At 46.7% G+C, this 20,818-nt stretch overlaps 1 protein-coding gene across 1 annotated transcript; it reads right to left on the bottom strand.

The window, feature by feature from the left end:
* Nucleotides 1-623: 623 nt before the first annotated feature.
* On the bottom strand, nt 624-20,039 carry LOC119164760 (uncharacterized). The gene is made up of 4 exons (XM_075873846.1): nt 19,880-20,039; nt 8,475-8,656; nt 7,444-7,640; nt 624-1,015 (listed from the first exon to the last, which is right to left on the bottom strand). Exons 1-4 carry the CDS (start codon nt 20,037-20,039, stop codon nt 697-699), a joined length of 858 nt encoding a protein of 285 aa, XP_075729961.1. The 3' UTR covers nt 624-696.
* Nucleotides 20,040-20,818: the final 779 nt, after the last annotated feature.

The raw sequence follows: 20,818 nt of genomic DNA, 5'->3' as shown, positions 1-20,818 counted from the left end.
CATATTCTTCGCGTTGAGTAGTCGGAGCTCCTTCCACCAAAAAAAAAATTCACAGCATATCCATGGAGTTAATGATGATGAGTGGAACAAAGCGTCTATCTATCTATCTATCTATCTATCTATCTATCTATCTATCTATCTATCTATCTATCTATCTATCTATCTATCTATCTATCTGTCTATCTATCTATCTATCTATCTATCTATGTATCTGTCTATCTATCTATCTATCTATCTATCTATCTGTCTGTCTGTCTGTCTGTCTGTCTGTCTGTCTGTCTGTCTGTCTGTCTGTCTGTCTGTCTGTCTGTCTGTCTGTCTGTCTGTCTGTGACGGATGGACGGACGCTTCACCCCACTCATCGTCATTCACTCCGTAAATATGCTCTGAATTTCAATACAAAAACCACCAGCGCCATCTAGTGATAATATTTCCAAGAGCATGCTCGTATGCACACAACACCATCTAGTGAACGATTCTCAAAATTGACTAGAAGTGGCTACTACTACAACATACTAGTACTACCAGGTAACGACTCACACCCTGATGAGCTTCACCTCTGAAATGCAAGAATTTACGCCCGCACTCACCAATCATTTCCGCAAATGGGCACACTCACTTGATGCGAAGTACTTCATTATTTATTCCCTTTATTGTCTTTACTGCCTCTTTCTATTCCCCTCTCCCTTCCTTTCTTTAGCGGCCAAAGAGAATGCTGCCGATGGGTTTTCGGAACGATTCCCTATTTGTAATGGTGTTTATAGCGAACTTGAACGGCTGGAACTTGAGCTTGAATATGTCGAGGATGCCCCTGCCGAGGTGAGACAGTGCACCGGACACTCCTTGGACGATGCTCCGCAGGAAACCGGCTGAGTTGCGGAAGAGACTGTGCAGCGACGTGCGATATCCTATCAGCAGGCCCCGAAGCTGCACGCGACATGATCGCTTGGTACGGATCTCGCCGGACAGGATGCGCTTCAAGATCGTCCGGAAGCGCGCCTCCGTCTGGTCATTTCTGGGAAGGAGAAACACAGTTGCGCGTAATCACTACCGATCACTTGAGAATTTTCCCATGCAGCTTAAGCTCATCGAACATGCGACCAAGCAGTAAATCACTTTGTCATATTTCACTATGTTTTGTATCGGATGCAAAAAATTGACTATCATTTTTTTTTTCAAAGCTACATTCATTTTTACTAAGTGAAATAATCAAAATCCTAGGCATGAAGCTCATCACGTACAGTCGCGCTCAATAGGAGTCACAACACGCTGACTGTGTATAAAGTGATACCGATCATCAACAATGACACCAACAAAAGTTAAATGAGATGTGAAAGTACTGACAATCGGGAGAGTTTCATTCCCCAGTTTGTTTTTATGTAGGTACCATTTGTGTTGGCGTCATTTTGAGTACTGACAGCGATTTGCAACTCGTATCAAGCGTGACTGTACCTAGGATATCGGGCGGACGGAAAAATGGATGAATGGATGGATCGATCGATGTGCATATGGATTGACGGATGGACGTACGGACAGACAGATCCATTCGCTGATTAATTTGCTTAGGAGGAACGATAGGTCAGGCGTCTGCCTCTTTTTACGAAAGGCGTTGCCGCGCTGTGTAAACTGGGCAGGAGGGGATAGGGTTTTATCACTCGCGTGAAGTGAGGTCCCTTTGAACGACATGCAGGCGAGAAATTTTTGCGTAGTGTATTAGCGCGGTAGAGTTAAATAGCCCATTTCGCCTTGATTCCGGCATTGAGGTCGGCGGCGGTGTCTCGTTCAGAGCGGAAAAAAAAAGCACCTCGTCGTCAGTGAGGGAAAATTCGAGGTAGGTGCTAATAAAGGGACGAGCTGGAGGACGTCCGAAATCTTTAGGCAAGCTAGCGATAAAAAAAAGACGATGTGAACCCGGCCTGATTACGCTATCACCTTCTAATCTCATTGCCACCGTCTCCCAGGTAAACAAGCGCGCGGTGTGGCCGCAACAGTTATGGATGCGCTGTGATGACGTGCCGAGCTTTTCCCGCCGTTTCCTAGAAATGGAATTACCAAGCCTCACGGACTTCCCCTTGGAAAGACGTACTGGATGCATCCCTAGTTATCCATAACCACACGTCGGCAAAACAGTTGGAGCTGTCCTCCTCAGTGGATCAGTGGGGAGGTTACTCGGCTGCTGAACCGAAGAATGTGAGTTCGATCTCGGCCATGGCGGTCACATTTGGATAGAGGGAAAATGGTTGAGGCCAATGTATCGTGCGACGTCAGTGCACGTTAAAAGAACACCAGATGGACGAAATTTCCGGAGCCCTCCACTACAGCGTCTCTCATAATGATATTGTTACGTAAAAAATGACACGAGGCGTGTCTATTTAGAATCTATATTGTAACTGATGCGTATAGCATCGACTAAGATGGAGGACAGTATACGCACAACCGACCGACCACTTCCTCGTTGTCGTCTTGTGACCGCTGATATGTCAGCTACGTAGCAATATGGTGGTTTTAAAACGTGAAACCTCACATATTATAAATAATATTGAAAGGTATAGCTCACTTAGACAAACTCAACAAATATATTCTGCACTGAAAGTTCACTCCAACTGGGACTCACTAAAACTTCCCTCAAGTGGAATCATTTGGACTAATATTTACCAAGCGTTTTCTCAACTGGACTCATTAGGAATCAATCTCATCAACATATTACTCAGCCAGAATCACTCAGACTCACCACTGGACTTGAGTCTGAGTCAGCCTGGGTGAGCTGACTAATGAGTCCGTGAACGAAAAACAACTGCCTGTTTTCTATCTTTGTGCCAGTGATCTGTAGTGTCAATGATTCATATAATCGGTGCTCGACGATACGGCTTTTGATATTGTACCTTGAAATGTGAGTTATTCGTACCGCAGTACTCCAGTAAGGAAGCATTTACGAGAAATGCCCAACTCACACTAAATATTTTCATGAACTTTCCGTGAAAAGGTTTGAGAGGAAAAGTCGTGGCAGCCCTTCCAATTCACATCACTGACCTGTAATTACTAAGGGGGTACATCAGCGTGAGTGTTCGAGGTATACGTATACGAACTTGAATATAAACGTAAGCCGTTATCAAACTGATAACTATGCTGAAGATGAGTAGACAGGATCGTATGTCAGCGATAAAAGATGGAACTCACTCCGACTCGCCCACGAAATATAGTTGACGCGTCGGGCTCATTCAAACTCGGACTGACCATTACTTTCTTCAACCGGACTCAGTCCGGCTCAGGTTCACCAAACATTTTTTCAACCGTTTGTCAGTTGTAACTGTTACTTCACGTTTAGTGTCACTGCGCTAAAGGATGCGCTGAGCAGGGAATAACTGCAGTAGCACACGCAGAAAAAAACATTAGATTAGAAATGTTTTTTTTTTTTTGAAATTTTTCATGAAATGGCTAAAGTAAATGAAGATTCTTACTTTCTTCCTCCCCATTAAACCTCTCACATAAGTGACCAAGCTTTAAAAATAAGCAAAAGTTATTGGTGAACTAACGTCTACCAGCACTCGTTTTTTTCACACACAATCTATCCCAGTAAATTTATTTCTACGGAAGACTGCTGGCTGTAGCACTGACACATCATTCAGAGACATGCTGTAGCACTTGTAGCTACATTGTTTCTATTTTTTGTGTGAATATTGTTTTTATGGTTACCTCTTTTATTTGCGAGACTATGTTACCCTGTCCTCCGTCACTCAGCAGATGTGATGCTACCTAATCGTCACTAGCAACTTTAATTGCCTCTTTGCATTCCCTCTAACTTTCCTGACTTCTTCTGTCATTACTGGTAGGATGCCATCTGTGTTACTGCTAGTCCTTACAATATGGTCCTGGTTTTCACGGCTACTGTACATATCTCTGTAAAACTCCTCCGCTACTTTAACTATCTTAACCATACTGCTAGTTCCTTTGCCTTCCTTGTCCCTTAGTGCGTGCATCCGGTTTTTGCCTATCCTAAGTTTCCTCTTCACCACTTTGACGCTTCCTCCATTTTTTAGAGAATGTTCAACTCTCTTCATATTACGCCTTCTTACATCGAATACCTTAGGCTTATTAATAACTTCAAAAGTTCTCCCAGTTCTATTTTATCTGTTATGCTTGGCCACCCTGTTTACGAAGTGTCTCCTGACAGGGAGGGTACCACAATCTTGGAAGAGCGCTAACACCGTCTTGATTCACAAGAAAGTGGACGACAAGGACTTGAATAATTACAGTCCGATCAGCTTGCTCTCCATCGTATACAATCTTGGTAATTGCTGCAGAACTAAGATTATATAACAATTCAATCAACCAAAAGAACAAGCAGAATTTCGAACAGGCTACTCCACAATCGACCACATTCGTATTATCAATCAGGTAATAGAGAAATGCTCAGCATACACCTAACAACGTTGCATAGCGTTCGTAGTTTACGAGAAGGCATTTTATTCAGTAGAGATATCAGCAGTCATGCCGACACTGTGGAGTCAAGGTGTCGAAGAAGCATATATAAACATCCTGGAATAATCCTGCAGCGGATTAGCGTAGCAGTTGATCCACTGGAGTTCTCCAAAAAGTGCATACTGCTCCAAAAAGGAAGCGGCAGAATAGTAAAGAAGGGTGTAAGACTAGGGGATACGATCTCCCGAATGCTATTTACCGCGAGCTTACATGAGGTTTTCAGGGACCCAAAATGGAAACAGTTAGGGATAAGAGTTAGGGATAAGCCATACTTAAAGTTGGAGATCTAGAATCGGATGTGCAAGCGCTGGGAAATAGGGGCACCCCGCAGGGATCTGTTCTATCACCCTTACTTTTTAACATCGTCATGGCTGGTCTCTCGAGGCAGCTTTCTGGAATTTCAGATGTTGGTCATACAATTTATGCCGATGATATCACCATTTGGTGTAGAGGAGGAAGTGATGGCACTGTAGAGGCGGCCCTGCAAGAGGCCATCGACACTACCGAGAGTTTTCTGGAAGACACAGGCCTTTCTTGCTCTCCGGAAAAGTCTGAGCTTCTCCTCTATAAACCGGTCAGGAGGGGCCGTCGACCGCGAGGCTGGGTGCCGCCCCTAGAAAATGACATCCACTTACGTACCAAAAGTGGACGATCAATCCCCAAAGTCGCTTCCATTCGGATCTTAGGTATGACGCTAGAAGCAACGGGCACCAACACCATCACGATTAAAAGGTTGGAAAAAAAGACAGACAGTGTTATTAGGCTCATAAGACGGGTGGCTAACCGAAGGACAGGACTATCAGAGGACAACTTGGTCAGGCTTATACATGCTTTTCTACTGTGTCATTTTGCATATGTGGCGGCAATGCATGTCTGGAAGAGAATGGAAAGGGACAAGCTTAATGCAATGATCAGGAGAGCTGTAAAGAATGCCCTTGGGCTCCCCAACTACACCCACACCAATCGTCTCCTGCAGTTGGGAATTCATAATACATTGGAGGAAATTGCGGAAGCACAAGAAAGAACACAGGTAATTAGGCTGTCTGGCTCAAAAGCGGGGAGGATGATTCTCGCAGAAATGGGTATTCCACCAGCTCAGACTGAGGCTCTGTACCAAGGGTTGACGAGGGATCAGAAGGAAAACATCATTGTCTCGCCTGCCCCGCGGAACATGCATCCCCAACGTAATGTTGGAAGGAGGAGAGCGCGCGCTCGGGCCCTTCTTCGCCAAGTTGCGGATCTTGACGGGGGGGCCTGTTTCGTGGACGCGGCGCAATATGATGGCCAGAGAGACCGATTCACGGTAGTGGCAATCAACCACAAAGGCATTACAATTAATGCGGCGTCGGTATGCGCCAGAACTGCCAATGCAGCTGAGCAGGTTGCCATCGCCTTGGCTCTTTTAGATCAGCGTAATGAACACATATTTAGCGATTCTAGAGCTGCCATTCGTGCCTTCAGTGTTGGAGCTGTGTGCAAAGAGGCCAAAAATATACTCGGTGATAAGTTGCTTACAACCCATACCATTACATGGTTCCCAGCTCATATGGGAAACATGGACGGAGGGATCATAAATCTCAATGAGTTGGCCCACTCCAGGGCGCGAGGGTTAGCTGTCCGCGGCCATGGAGGACCTTTGGGTCGAACTGGAGATTTCGTAAACAGGGATCCGCCAACTACATATAATGAAATAACCCAACATTTCGCTATGGATAGGAGAATCTTTCCACCTCCACATGCGAAGCTAAATAGAGCGCAGGCGCTTACATTGCGATTACTTCAAACAGAAACGTACCCTAACCCTGCCTTTCTTCACAAGCTTTATCCTGATGTTTATTTAACCAACTCGTGTACAAAATGTGGCGGTTTAGCCACCTTACACCACATGCTCTGGGAGTGCCCTTCGGTACGTGGCACCGATACAGCATCGTCCAGAAAGTGGGACTCCGCTCTCCGGAGTCCAGACATAACATCGCAACTTTGGGCTGTCCAGAGGGCCCACGATGCGGCGCTAGGGCTCGGCCTTACTGTCCCATCGTGGGAGCGGCCCGCCGTGTGCTAGGGCGCACGCCTTCGGACTTGTCAATAAAGTTTTTCCAAACCAAACCAAAAGAGTTAATTGAGAGTACCTTAGTAACCTGCGCTTCTCCGATGACATTGCATTGCTGAGTAACTCAGAGAACGAGTTGCAACTCATTATTACGTAGCTATACAAGGAGAGCACAAAATCGGGTCTTAAAATAATCTGCAGAAAACGAAAGTAATGTACAACAGCCTCGGATGAGAGCAGCGCTTCGAGATAGGTAGTAGTGCACTTGAAGTTGTAAGATACTACGTATACTGAGGACATGTAATAACCGCGAAGCCAAACCACGAGATTGAAGTAAGAATGGCATGCAGCGCATTTAGCAAGCATTATCAAATCAGGACAGGTAGACTACCACTATTCCTCAAGAGGAATGTATATAACAGCTGCATCTTGCCGGTACTTAGCTATGGAACAGAAACCTGGAGACTTACAAAGAGGGTTCAGCCTAAATTGAGGACGACGCAGCTAACGATGGAAAGGAAAAACGGTTGGTGTAACATTAAGTGACAAGAAGAGAGCAGAGTGTATTAGGGAACAAACCGGGTTCAAAGATATCATAGTTGAAATCTAGAAGAGGAAATGGACATGGCTCGGGCATGTAGCGCGTAGGCAGACTAACCGCTGGTCATTAGGGGAACTAACTGGATTTCAAGAGAAGGAAAGTGGGTTAGGGGGAGACAGAAGGTTAGGTGGGAAGATGAGATTAAGAAGTTTGCGGGAATAAATTGGCAGCATCAAGCACAGGACTGAGTTGACAGGCGGGACATGGGATACCCATTCCCTACTTTTTTTGTTCTTAGGGGGCCCGAAATTTTGGGAAATGGTGCACTCTCCCATCCCCCCTCCGTGGCGCTGCCTCTTAATAAAATGCATACCTAGTTTTCACTTGAGTGAGGATTTTGTCGATTCCGGCAATCCTCCTCTTACACAGGATTATTTCCTTTCGGGAGCGGCTCCTTTCCATCTCCTTGTTCACCAACTCTCGCATGGTGGTCAGGTTCTTCTCGAACTTACGGCCTAGGTCAATCACGATCTCGATCTGGCGGATCACTTGACGCTGCTCTGCTAACATCTGCGGAGTCCGTACAGCAACACCAGTATCAACGAAAGTCCATATCAAGCTGACAGTCATGTTGACGATGAGCAGACATTACCATTGGTCTGCGATGGAAAGTAGAACTCGCTCAAAATTATATTTGGCGCTTAGGGCTCACTCGGCTTCGTACTGACCATTACTTTCTTCAACCGGAGCCATTCGGGTTCAGGCTACTTGACTGCGGCTGGTGAGTGATATAGTTTCCCGTTTTTATTTGTATATGGGAACGCCTTGGCACTTCGATCGTGCATTGACCATGGGAATAATGTTCTGTAACAGTTACGCTACAAGACACGGCAAACATTCTGCTCGATAATATATCTGCAAAAGGAGAAAATTTGTTATGCCTTATTATTTTTTAAATAATTACTACAAAACAATTTTCACGTATTTACGGGTAGTATTAGATAACTGCGCATTGAATATTAATAATTTAGGATAGTCTTTATGTGTATGTATAAGAAGCTTATTTATTTTGTTGTTCATTTCGCTACTTTACAGAGCATCTACCCCTAGTTCAGAATGCTGAATTTGTACTTAATATCTGTCATGGGGATTTAGCGGTTATGATGCCCAAAGCACCGATATGATTTTCAGAGACGCTGGGGGGACGGCTCCAGAAATTTCGGCCACCTGGGGTTCTTTGACACGCGTCGAAATTTAAGCTTTAGGGCCTCCAGCATTTCGCTCCTATATGTAAGCCGCGCCAGGGATATCAACCCACGACCTTCTGGTCCGCAGTGAAGCATCATAACCACCAGACCACCGAGGCGGGCAGTTGGCATCGAGGCCAGGTTATGTGACACACACCGCCTGACCACTACGACCCGACAGCCCCTGAAGTGTTCCTTGCGGCATTCTTCCCGCTGTTGGCGATAGTTCCTCTTCAGACGCTTCATCTCCTTCATCTTGATCTCCTTGCGCCCCAACTTCGTTTTGCTCGTCTGCTTCTGTCAACTCCTCCGCAGATTCATCAAACGGCTCCTCGCCTCCTGCAAATTCATACGAAATAGAGACGTTTGCTTGAAACTGCGCTTTGAATGACGATATGAGGAACGCCACCAGGTGATAGCTGGGGCAAATTTCGCATGCTACGTGAAGCTAGCTAAAAAAAAAAAAAGCTGCCGTTTCACCCTCGAAGCCATGGCTATATATAAGGGGCGGTGCTGGCTATCTACCGGGTGTATACATGCACAGTAAAGTGGACCTGTAAAGTACACGGGGGAACAGCACCTGCTGTAGCTTAACTAGTAAGCATTGAACGCGCAATCCGATGGTTACAAGTTTGCTCGCTGCTGGCTAGAAGCTGTCTTTCTTCCATTTGTTTTCTCCAGATTAATATCAGAATTGTGGCAATAAAAATGCCAGGCCCGCGCGGAAGCCGCAGCACAATCCCAGCGAAAGCTAGAGGAGCGGCCTTTCAGAACACTTTTTTTTTTCATTTTTCGTATGTTTGGATGCCACATAGCGAGCCCAAAAAGAGTAAGCGAATTCTTGATTATAAAATGAACTATTCCTGCAACTCCATGAATGCGCAGCCTTTTTATGTCGCTTGTTAGAGAGCGGTGTTCCGATCAGCTTCATTTCGTGTGGTTGTTGCTTGTCATCTTCATTTTTCTGTGCTATCATAACTCCCCTTGCTAAGTTTACCCGTACGCATTCTTCTCTTTTTTCCCTGGCCAGCTACAGTTGCGCTCTTTCTCGTCATATCTGCGACCTTACAATGTCAGGTCCTGTTCACGACCTATTCTTATAACTGTGCTTGCACAAATGTAACGCTAAAATACTACCCATTATTCATTTCGTTTATTTGACATAACAACCACATTGAAGGTTGGTATTTCAAATGCTAAGCATTTCTTAGCGCACTGCAGGCCCTTTGGGCGTATCTATCTATCTATCTATCTATCTATCTATCTATCTATCTATCTATCTATCTATCTATCTATCTATCTATCTATCTATCTATCTATCTATCTATCTATCTGTCTGTCTGTCTGTCTGTCTGTCTGTCTGTCTGTCTGTCTGTCTGTCTGTCTGTCTGTCTGTCTGTCTGTCTGTCTGTCTGTCTGTCTGTCTGTCTGTCTGTCTGTCTGTCTGTCTGTCTGTCTGTCTGTCTGTCTGTCTGTGTGTATGCGCTGCCTACCACGTCAAGGGGCTCTCGCTGTCACCTCTTCAACTTGGGGTACACAAAAATTATTATGACAGTCTAGGAGGAACTACATACAAGAACAGGAACTTGAACGGGTCGGTTGGCGTTCATCTTTGGTTGATACAGTGCACACGGAACATGAGCGAGAAAGAGGAGCACAAAACAGGTGCTGTTTTGCGCCTGTTTTGTGCAGCGCACTTTTGCGCTCCTCTTTCTTCATCCTCGTTCCATTCTCGCAGCTTCAACTGAAATCAGTGTAACGTTATTTGACGAACATGACTCGCTGGTTATGGCATGAGTAACGTGGAAATCCCGTCGCGTACGTCGTCCACCTTTCGAGCAGACATGCGTGGCACATACTCGTATACCACGGGTTGTGGTATGGGGCTATGTGCCCCAGGTGATTGACAGTTCACATTGCCACATGTCCTCCTTCGTATGCTGCATGGTGGATGGCACGTGTAGATACCGACTTCCGCAATCCACGGCAGAATGTCTGAGGACATTTTACATTGTATACGAGTCTTCTGTCGGACTTGAACGAGAGAGCGCGAAGAACCTTTAGATATTTATTTTAGAACAAGCTTAGCCATTATAGTTTATTGATATTGCTGCGAGTATGTGCCAGTGGTGGCGACAACGAAGCAGCGTGAGTGTTCTTGGCCAAGGGCAAAAGACGAAGAAGTCTTTGCAGTCTTCTTCCTGCGATCAATAAAGCCACAGGGAGGTTTACTCTGCCATGTGTGCGTACACAATGGCAACAAAAAGATTACCTTGTTAGTCTATTCTTAATATTATTTCCGGCTACAAGACTACCTGAATGCCTGAATCATAACTAACTCACTTGATGATCCTGCCGCCCGGTTCTTGACCGATCCCCCTTTGTGGGCAAGTGCCAGCAAAGCTAAAGGCTCATCATCATCATCATCATCATCATCATCATCATCATCGATAAAGCGTATTTGTTTGAGGCGCTTTGTGTGCTCGTCGATGCCGCGTCATCACACTGGTGGAGGTGCTGGGTAGTCTTCATGCTTGGCACCCCTTCGCGGACCCGACATTCGAGCCCGGAATCGCTACCACCCGACGACACACCAGTCCACCGTTTCAGTCGCCGTCTGCGAGGCCTGGCTCTTGACCTCAATCTCTTACCAGAAACTACCAGCAATCGCTTGCCTCCTTCAGCCACCATGGCTACTGCAAATCCATCACACATGACACTTCACAGTCCCATGAATCCTGACTGCTTTCATGGTGAGACCTATGAAGACGCCCAAGACTGGCTAGACCAGTTCGAACGCTGCGCGAAGTACAACCAGTGGGCCAGCCCAGTAGACAAGCTCGCGAATGTGTACTTGTACCTGAAAGACAACGCCCATACGTGGTACATCAACAGGGAAAAAATGGCTACGTGGGACGACTTCCGCAACCAGCTGATTGACACCTTTATTAGTATTGACAGAAAGGAGAATGCGCAGCATCTCTTGGGAACTCGAATTCAAAAACCAAATGAGAGCGTTGCTATGTTCGTCGAAGACATGACCCGTCTTTTCAGCAGAGCAGATCCCGAGATGCCGGAAGACAGAAAGCTGCGGTATCTAAAGCGAGGCGCGAAGGAGCAACTGTTTGCTGGGCTTGTGAGAAATCCACCAACCACAGTAGCTGAGTTCACAAAAGAAGCCACAGCTATTGAACGGGCCCTACAGCAACGGTACCGCCAGCAGAACCCGGTCAACTTTCAAGCGAGTAGTCCCGTTACGACTGTGGCGAGCCTCTGCGACAACGACAGGACTCTGCGGTAAGTCATCCGGGAGATTTTGAGGGAGGAGCTTCAGCAGCTTGGTTTAATTCCAGCAAATGAACCGACGCCGGCATTGTCTTTTGTCGCTGATGTTGTCCGGGATGAGGTCCGTCAGGCACTCTCTTTATCCAGCTATCATTATGTGCGACGACATTTCACTTATGCTGATGCAGTCCGACGCCACGTCGTCGCACCTTCGGCACAGCGGACTCCAATGACTGGACCACCACCAACCCTGCAAACACAGCCGCTCTCAGCGCCGAAGACTTTCCCAACCTCACCGATTTCGCCGACAAGACGAATGCCGTTCAGCCAAAATGTGAAGCCCACAACGTGGTTCAATAGTGAATCCCCGCTTACATACCAGCGTCGGAAAGCCAATTTGTGGCGTACCGCTGACCGTCGTCCGGTATGCTTTCATTGTGGCGAAGCTGGGCACGTTTACAGAGTTTGACGTTACCGCGACGCTCAGTACTCGATATTTCCTCGCTACCATGATTACGCTACGTACGACGATCGACGCACGTACAACTGCACTCCTGTGAACACACCGCAGTAGAATTCAATGAGGCCAGGGTCACGTTCTCCATCTCCTGCGCGGGGCAGTTCACCTAATCGTCGCAGTTTTGCCGAGGTCACCAGGGGCAGATCCCCCAGCCCGCGACGGGGAAACTAGACGCAGTGGCCTCGGTGGGTGGGGTTGCCAATAATGGATCTTCCGAACAGCCCCCATCACAGACATATGACAGCTCGAAGCCACCGATGCCGAAGACGACGAATGGAACAACTGCCAATGTAACTGACGTTAGCAACGCTGACCTTGTTGTTCACATTGACGGCCACCAAGTGATGGCTCTTGTGGACACCAGCTCCCACTTTTCTATAATAAGCCTACAGCTAGCCGACAGACTAAGGAAGGTGATGATGCCATGGCACGGACCCAATATAAAAACTGCAGGAGGTCAGTTGATGACACCGGTTGGAAAGTGCACGGCCCGACTCTTCATCGCTGGTTCCACCTTTGTCGCCACCCTCGTCATTCTTCACGAGTGCTGTAAACAGCTCTTATTGGGAATGGATTTCTTGCGCGAATACGGGGCTGTGATTGACATCTGTGACAGAAGCGTATAACGTTTTATATAAGCTCGGACATTGCCAAAAATGAGGAACACCAGCTACCTTGCTTCCGTATTGCCGATGACGACGTCATACTACCACCACAAAGTTGTTCCCTCGTATCCGTGCACTGTGATATCTTACAAAACGGTACTGGCATCGCTGAACACATCAAGGAGCTCGCATTCACTAGCGGCATTTCTGTTACCAGGGAACTGGCTAACTTCCCCGTCCTTTCTCTTTCATTCCTCCTCTGTTGCCAGGGCTGTCGTCACTGGTATTGACGGATGCGCTGAACTCTTATTGACAAATTTCAGCAGAGAACTCCGACACAGAGTTAAAGGCACGGCTATTGCCTATTTCGACAAACTCTCTCAAACAGAAGATTGTCGTTTAGTGGAGGAAGCAGCAGCGTCTACTATCACTACACCAACCCCTGTCGGCGTTGGTCCAACGTTATCTCCCATTGAGCGAGACCGCCTTCTCACGCGTACCAACAAGTTCCGCGGCTGCTTCTCATCCACATCAAGAGTTGGTCAAACGGCACTGACGGAACACCGCATCATCATGCATTCCGACGCCAGACCCATCCGGTAAAATCCTTATCGAGTCGCCCCAAAGGAGCGTGAGGCAATTCAAAAACAGGTGAAAACGATACTAGAATATTGTGTTATTTGGCCATCTAACAGTCCTTGGGCATCACCTGTAGTACTCGTCAAAAAGAAGGACGGCAGCTTGCGTTTCTGCGTCGACGACCGGAAGCTCAATTAGATCCCAAAGAAGGACTTCTACCCTCTGCCGCGTATTGATGATTCATTGGATAGGCTACGAAACGCATGCTACTTTTCGTCCATGGACTTGAAAAGGGGCTACAAGCAAATTGAAGTGGATGAGAGAGGACGTGAGCAGACCACCTTTGTTATGCCCGATAAACTATGAATTTCAGGTACTTCCTTTCGGTTTGTGTTCGGCGCCAGCAACATTCCAGCGTCTCGTGGACACGGTTCTGTCGGGACTTAAGTGGCAAACCTGCTTGGTGTACCTCGACGACGGGATTGTCTTTTCGGTGACTCTCGAGGAGCACTTACGAAGGCTCGAAGCAGTTTTTGAAGCAATACGCTTGGCCGGTCTTACTCTAAAACCTGAAAAGCGCCACTTCTGCTTTCACGAACTTCGATTCTTCTGTCACGTTGTGAGCAGCCAAGGGATCCGACCCAACCCGGATAAAATTACCGCCGTGGCGAACTTCCCGATGCCATCAGACAAAAATCAGTGCGACGTTTTTGGGGCTCTGTGCCTATATTACCGGCGGTTTATTGCTAATTTTTCGCGCATCGCATGGCCATTGACATAGCTTACTCGGGAAGATATCCCCTTCAGTTGGGGCGAAGACCAACAGCAGGCGTTTCACGAGCTTCGCCAGCGCATGCAAACACCTCCCGTTCTGGCCCACTTCGATGAAGACGCGCCCCTAATACTTCAAACAGACGCTAGTAATGTGGGTCTTGGAGCAGTTCTCATACAGTCGAAGGACAACAACGAAAAGGTGATCGCCTACGCCAGCAGGACGTTGTCCCAAGCGGAAGCTAACTACACTACGACGAAGAAAGAATGTCTTGCAATAGTAAGGGCAGTCTTGAAGTTTCATCCTTATTTTCACGGCCGCCCATTCACCTTTATCAGCGATCACCACTCTCTTTGTTGGTTAGTCAACTTGAAAGATCCGCCTGGCCATCTTGCACGATGGAGTCTTCGGCTCCAAGAATTCTACTTCACTGTTGCCTACAAGTTGGGAAAACGACAGACCGATGCCGACTGTTTTTCTCGGTCTCCTGTTGAGACGGCATCGGAAAACGATGACGAAGACACGGCCTTTCTGGGAATTGTAGACACTGCCGCCTTTTCTCAACAGCAGCGTAACGATGCTGAACTGCTGCCACTCATAAATTACCTACAAGGATGAACGAAAAGCGTGCCGAAGTAATTTGCGAGAGAGCTGCCATCGTACTGCTTCCGAAATGACGTTCTGTATAAGAACTTTTCACCCGCCGGCAGCAGCTACTTGCTCGTCGTTACTTCTTCGCTTCGCCATGAGATACTGCAAGCCTGCCACGACGAACCTACCACTGGTCAGTTGGGTTACGCAAGAACATTGGCGAGGATAAGGCAGAACTATTACTAACCAAGACTTGCCGAAGTTGCCAAAACTTACGTGCAGTCATGTCTAGACTGCCAGCGTCACAAGCCACCATCCGTCAAACCAGCTAACCTGCTGCAGCATGTCCGAGTAGCGGCGACACCGTTCTCACAAGTTGGCATGGATTTTCTGGGCCCCTTCCCAAAGTGTGCCACTGGAAACCGATGAATAATCATCGCCACGGATTACCCGACCCGATACCTGGGGACAGGTGCTCTGCCATGGGCAACGGCAGCTGAAGCAGCGCAATTTTTTGTTGAAGCCATCGTTTTAAGACACGGTGCTCCCGCAATAGTCATTACCGACAGAGGTACTGCGTTCATGGCCGAGCTTTTGGACACCATTTTCCGACTAAGTGGAACAGCTCACAGGAAGACAACGGCGTATCATCCCCAGACAAACGGGCTCACCGAACACCTCAACAAGACTCTGGCTGACACGATAAGCATGTGCGTAGATGTAGAGCACAAGAACTGGGACGTCATTTTGCCCTACGTCACGTTCGCGTACAACATGGCTCGTCAGGAGGCCACTCGGAAGACACCCTTCAGTCTCCTTTATGGACGCGAGGTTACGACAACGTTAGACGCAATGCTCCCTCATGAAAATGATGGCAATGAGACGGATGCCGAAGAATTTACCCAGCTAGCAGAAGAGGCTGGACAACGCGCTGCAGGTTGCGAATCACGAAACAACAAGACGACGATGCCAAACATTACAACCTCCGGCACAGACCCGTCATATACAGCGTGGACGACAAAGTGTGGGTCTGGGCACTTATTTGTCAGCGTGGGCTCTCCAAAAACCTGTTGCGAAGATACTTCGGACCCTGCAAGGTTCGCGACGCATCAGTGACGTCAACTACGAGGTTGTTCCGGATGACGTGCAGTGTTCGAAGCACCGCAGACATTCACCAGAAATCGTCCCCGTGCTTCGGATGAAGCTTTACTTTCAGAGGCTAACTGTGAAGTTTTGGTTTAGCCTTGCTTCTCGAAAATTTAGCATCGGGACGATGTTCTTTTTTTTAAGGGAGAATAATGCCGCACGTGTGTGCCAGCGGTGGTGACAACGAAGAAGCGTGAGTGTCCTTGGCCGAGGGCAAAAGACGAAGAAGTCGTTGCAGTCTTTTTCTTGCGATCGGTAAAGCGTATTTGTTTGAGGCGCTTTGTAGGCTCGTCGATCCTGCGTCGTCACAATATGTGGGGTTTAACGCCCCAAAACCACCACATGATTATGCGAGACGCCGTAGTGGAGGGCTTCGGAACCAACCACTATTGTCAACGGTTGAATGTTCGACGCCGTGTCAATGTTCGGCGCCGCGGATTCTATTATCAACGGCCGACGCCCTGTTCGCCATTATCATTATACAGTGTGTTCAACTGTATAGTCTGACACTCCGTTTCTCGGCCGCAAGTTTGGCCAAATAAATAGTTTTATCTTAGACCTGCCACTTGCTCTCTTCGTCCGCGTCACAACCTTTACAATATCTACCCAGTAACGGCGAGAACAGGCATGGGCAATTTAAATGCGAAAGCGTTAAAATACTAATGAAAGCGATATCGATATGTTGTTTAATGACAGACTCCAAGTGCCTTCCGAAGTTATTACCATATGTAACTATGAGAACAGTTTTTCAAGTCACAACTTTAGTTGACGTCTTGTACAAACACATTTTGAACTTTTGGCAAAGTTGTTCTAAACTGGCTCCTGGCTCATTCACCTTTTGTCATTCCTTTTCTACTATTTCTTCATCCCTTCTATGAACCACCCTCTTAACCACTCCTTCCTCCCCCTCCCCACTTATACTTTCTTCAATAGCCACACCTTGCGGGACTAATTTCCTGGCTGCGGCCTAGGTACTTGATGAAGTGAGTGTGAAACGCCTGCTTTAACAGCATGAGACAATACTATTTGGATGTAAATGTACTTTAGGAAATGTTTTGGGTACAAATATCTGTAAAAGTGTGCTAACCTTAATATTCCCGGCAATCGGTCGTGGCCCAACTGCTTCGAGGCCTTAACAGAATGGGTCAGATAAGATTCTTTTAAGCGCACTGCCAATCACATTTTTCACGTTTCTTGCCCTCTCTAAACGTGACTAACAAGCCCGATAACCACGCTCGAAGAAAAATGGTTCTACTCGTGAAACACAAGAAAGTTAACAAAAGCTAGAGTATCGTACACACTTGGTCGCTTGAAGTTAGGTTGGTATTACGTTTTCTTCGTAGACTCCTGTTTTCACCTGGAGAACTGTCGTGTAGAAGTTTCGTGAAATCTTCGGCAAGAATATTGAGAGTCGCTGATCTACGACTTCACTTATTATTACTGAGCTAATGCGAAAAGATTTCTTCGTCGTTTGTCGTCTATTATTTCGCTTTTTTTTAATTCTAAACAGCTAGTTCGCACACGTATATCTTGTTCTTCATTTCAAAATTGCACTTCATCGATGTAAAAGAAAACTACGCTCTGTATTTTCCCCTTATATTTTCTCCCTATATATTTCTTTACAAGCTTTTTTATGGACTTTGAGAAAGCACTTCCACTGAAACTTCTTTCACAAAATCATTTACACGAATACACCACATAAAAACCACCCTTTTCTTCCCTGGATCACATATCACCATGGCTCGACCATCAATTTATGTTCCCTTATACCACAATAATACTTGCCATGCTTCTTTTTTTTCTGCCCCAAATAAGCAATGACTGGAATCATGTTCCTGCCTCTGTTGCTGCAATTGAAGAATCTGCCACCTTCAAAATTGCAATTATGCTGCATTGCACTGTAAGACCACTTCTCTCTGTAATGCCCTCGGGTTCTTATAGTATCTAAACAAATAAATAAATAAATATTCACACTTTGAGGAACTATGCTGTCAATTTATTTAGAGCAGAGCTCTCAATGTCAAGGTTTACCGTGTGACGTGGACAAAAAGAGATCAGAATGAACCGATACACGATCAGTGACCACCCGAGAGTTCTCTACATAGGGTCAACGAGAGCCACTGAAACCTGCCCACCAGCTCTGCTGTTACCGAGCCTTACGCGACTTAGTGCTGACTTAACCTACTTGATTAAATGGACGGATGAACGAACATTATTAGGGTCCCATAAGTCGTGCTAGTGTCCTACCCTGAGCCGGGCCACTCCCACGTTCGGACCGAAGCACCTAACCTTTCGGTCACTTAACGGGCCCGTTGCACCACTCGTAACTGACCCTCTAGTCTGGGACTGCGTAGGAGGTGCGTCCCATCGTTCTTCAGTGTATTCCTTGGCGCTGCGTAACGCGGAACACCACCAGAGCACACTAGTGGGATTTATGGCGTTGTGGCATTTATCGCATGTTTTACTAATAGAAAACATCGGATTAATCTGTTTAATTAACAGTGTGGTCGGGTAGGTTCTTCTTTGTAAGAACGTTAGCATAATGGTTTGAACAGACCTAATTGTTTTATTATTATTTGTTTGCTGACTCAAAGACATTTACAAGTTAATTTATTGTGTGAGCATTGTGAAGAAAGAGTCAGCGCAGCTGGAACTAAGTCGCACAAGGCTGGATCACAGCGGAGCTTGTGGAAACATAGCTCGTCCTGACATGGCTAGGTTAAAGTCGATCGCAAAAGCAACCCCATCGCTACCTTTACGACTTACCGCAGCATGTAAAGGCCAGCCAATAAAGTTTGGCTTGTTCGCACCAAAAACGCGTTCTCAAAATGTGCGCAACAGAATTATTTACGTGGCTAGAGGTATATTGCTTTCACCAAAGAACCACCGATCACCGCTTTTGCATAGAACTGAGTCTACCGTGTCCATCTGACTTGAGGTAAGTTCTATATATGCTGGACTGGCTGATGCGTAAAGAGATGCCAGGCGGTACTACAGTTATACCTTGCCTACAGCCGTAAGATGAACACCCAAAAGGTCATAAGTGACAATCTGAATTTCTGTACAAACACTACTTCCGGCTTATGTAACGCATTATTATCATGTCAAAATCATCGTCCTCTTCTTCTCTTCTTCTTCTTCATCGTAACTACACCCACTGTGGGGCAAAGACATCTCCCATGGTACGACATTCAAACCGGTCTTATGTTTTCTGCTGCCACGTTATTTCTGCAAACTTCTTAACCTCACCAACCTACCTAACGTTCTTTCTCCCCTTTGTGCGTTTGCCTTCTCTCGGAATCCAGTCAGTTACGCTTAACGACCTGCGGTTATCCTGCCAACGCGCTATGTGCCCTGCCGAAGTTCATTTGTTCTTAATTTTTAACTATGATTTCCTTACCTTCCACTTGTCCTCTGACCCACTCTGCTCTGTCCCTGTCTCTTGAGTTTACACATGTCATTTCCCTTTCTACAGCTCGCTGCACGTTTAATTTGAATCCTGTTCCGTACGACTTCAGAGTAGAGTGACTCTACGAGCGACTGTAAGGCGACCTTACGAGTGTAAGCCTAAGTAGGACTTTACTCTAGCAGGTATGCCTACGGCCCCCTTTCCGCCTGGTATTTGCGGAGGAGACGTTTCTTTTTTGTTTGTTTGCATAGGGAGTCTTGGCACTTGGAGCAGTGTTATTGTGCGCGCCCTTCACCTGACGAACGCTGCCGGCTCGTTTCATTTCTGCCTCTGCCACTTCGGTCGGCAGCATTCGCGCCGTCCTTTTCAATCATTAGTCCGACCATACAGCTATTCAATCATACGTTTTACGTTGGCACGCAGAACGCATGACTCGCGGAGCGACGTTATTCATTCGAACTTTTCATCGATCGTCACGGCGACGGCAATGATAAAAACCCGCAAAGAAAACCTGTGTGATTGCTGTGTCAATAACGAGATGTTTTCGATCAATCATGAGGCTCGATATACGGTAAGTGCAGCATCCCCGTTCAGTAGGCAGAAATCCTATTCGAGCGCCACCATGCACCCGAAATGAAGCCTTTACGCGGTGTACCTTTGTCCAGCGTGTCTTGCGTATCTTCGTCCTGGTTGGTCTCTCCAAAGTCATCTATGAATTCCCAGGTGCGGGATGGCGGTGGGAACGATAGTGCCTCAATGAAGTTCGCCGACAACAACACAAGTAGCAGCAACAGACATCCACGTATAGCGCGCATTCTAACTTTTCAGATCAACGTATCTTCTCCGCGGTTCGCGACGCCCGCATTGTATTTATGCATTAGTTCCCATTTTTTACGTGCATATTTTAGATATGAAGCGATTGACAGAGCACTGAAATTATGGGCTTGGCCAGTTTTTCTGACAACTTATTTTCGATCTGAAGAGAAAAACGAGACAACCAGCCTTTTTCTTCATCATTATGCACAAAAAAAAATATTTGAAAGCTTTCTGCGTAGTCATATCACTAAACAGTGGACCATGGGTCACTGGGCAACGTTATGTTCAATCTTACGTCGTTCATCTTCGAAACTATTTATGCTTTCACATCGTAACATGCTACGGGCAACGACGAAACGCTATGGGTAACTCTGGCCCCTTTCCGTTCCCATTTTTTCGCGTCTACGACGTGAAGTCCTTTCAAGCATCGAGCGTTTCTTCGTTTTTGATCCCTTCATAAATATGGTACTGGGAACATTTCTGCGGTTTGGTTTAATCTGGCAAGTGAGAGTGCCTGGGGTTTATAGACGCCGTATCGCAATCAAATGTCGACACCTGCAGTTAGGTGATCAAGAGGTCCACGTGGTTTCGCTTGTGAGCGTGTGCTGCATACGCGCGAAGCTTTCCCGTCTAGAGGGGGGCTGCCAATAATTTGCTGGCCCCCATGAACCATTTCGCGACGCAGCCTCTGCCACCTGCACGTAGTTGTTTCGAGAAAACGAACTCTCCAGTTCTTGGACAAGAAAGTGCTTTACCGAAAATTGCGAGCATATGCGAA

Source organism: Rhipicephalus microplus, chromosome 9 (assembly GCF_043290135.1).
Source record: "Rhipicephalus microplus isolate Deutch F79 chromosome 9, USDA_Rmic, whole genome shotgun sequence".
Taxonomy (NCBI): Eukaryota; Metazoa; Arthropoda; class Arachnida; order Ixodida; family Ixodidae; genus Rhipicephalus; species Rhipicephalus microplus.
The sequence above is the reverse complement of the archived record's forward strand: the minus strand, read 5'-3'. Positions and strand labels throughout refer to the sequence as shown.

Coding starts and splice junctions, on each gene's coding strand:
- LOC119164760 (XM_075873846.1), bottom strand. CDS start 20,039: ATGCGCGCTATACGTGGATGTCTGTTGCTGCTACTTGTGTTGTTGTCG. Junction 7,641..8,474: donor CGGGTCGTAGTGGTCAGGCG/GTGTGTGTCACA, acceptor CGGACTCCGCAG/ATGTTAGCAGAGCAGCGTCA. Junction 1,016..7,443: donor CTCACTCAAGTGAAAACTAG/GTATGCATTTTA, acceptor TCTCCTTCCCAG/AAATGACCAGACGGAGGCGC.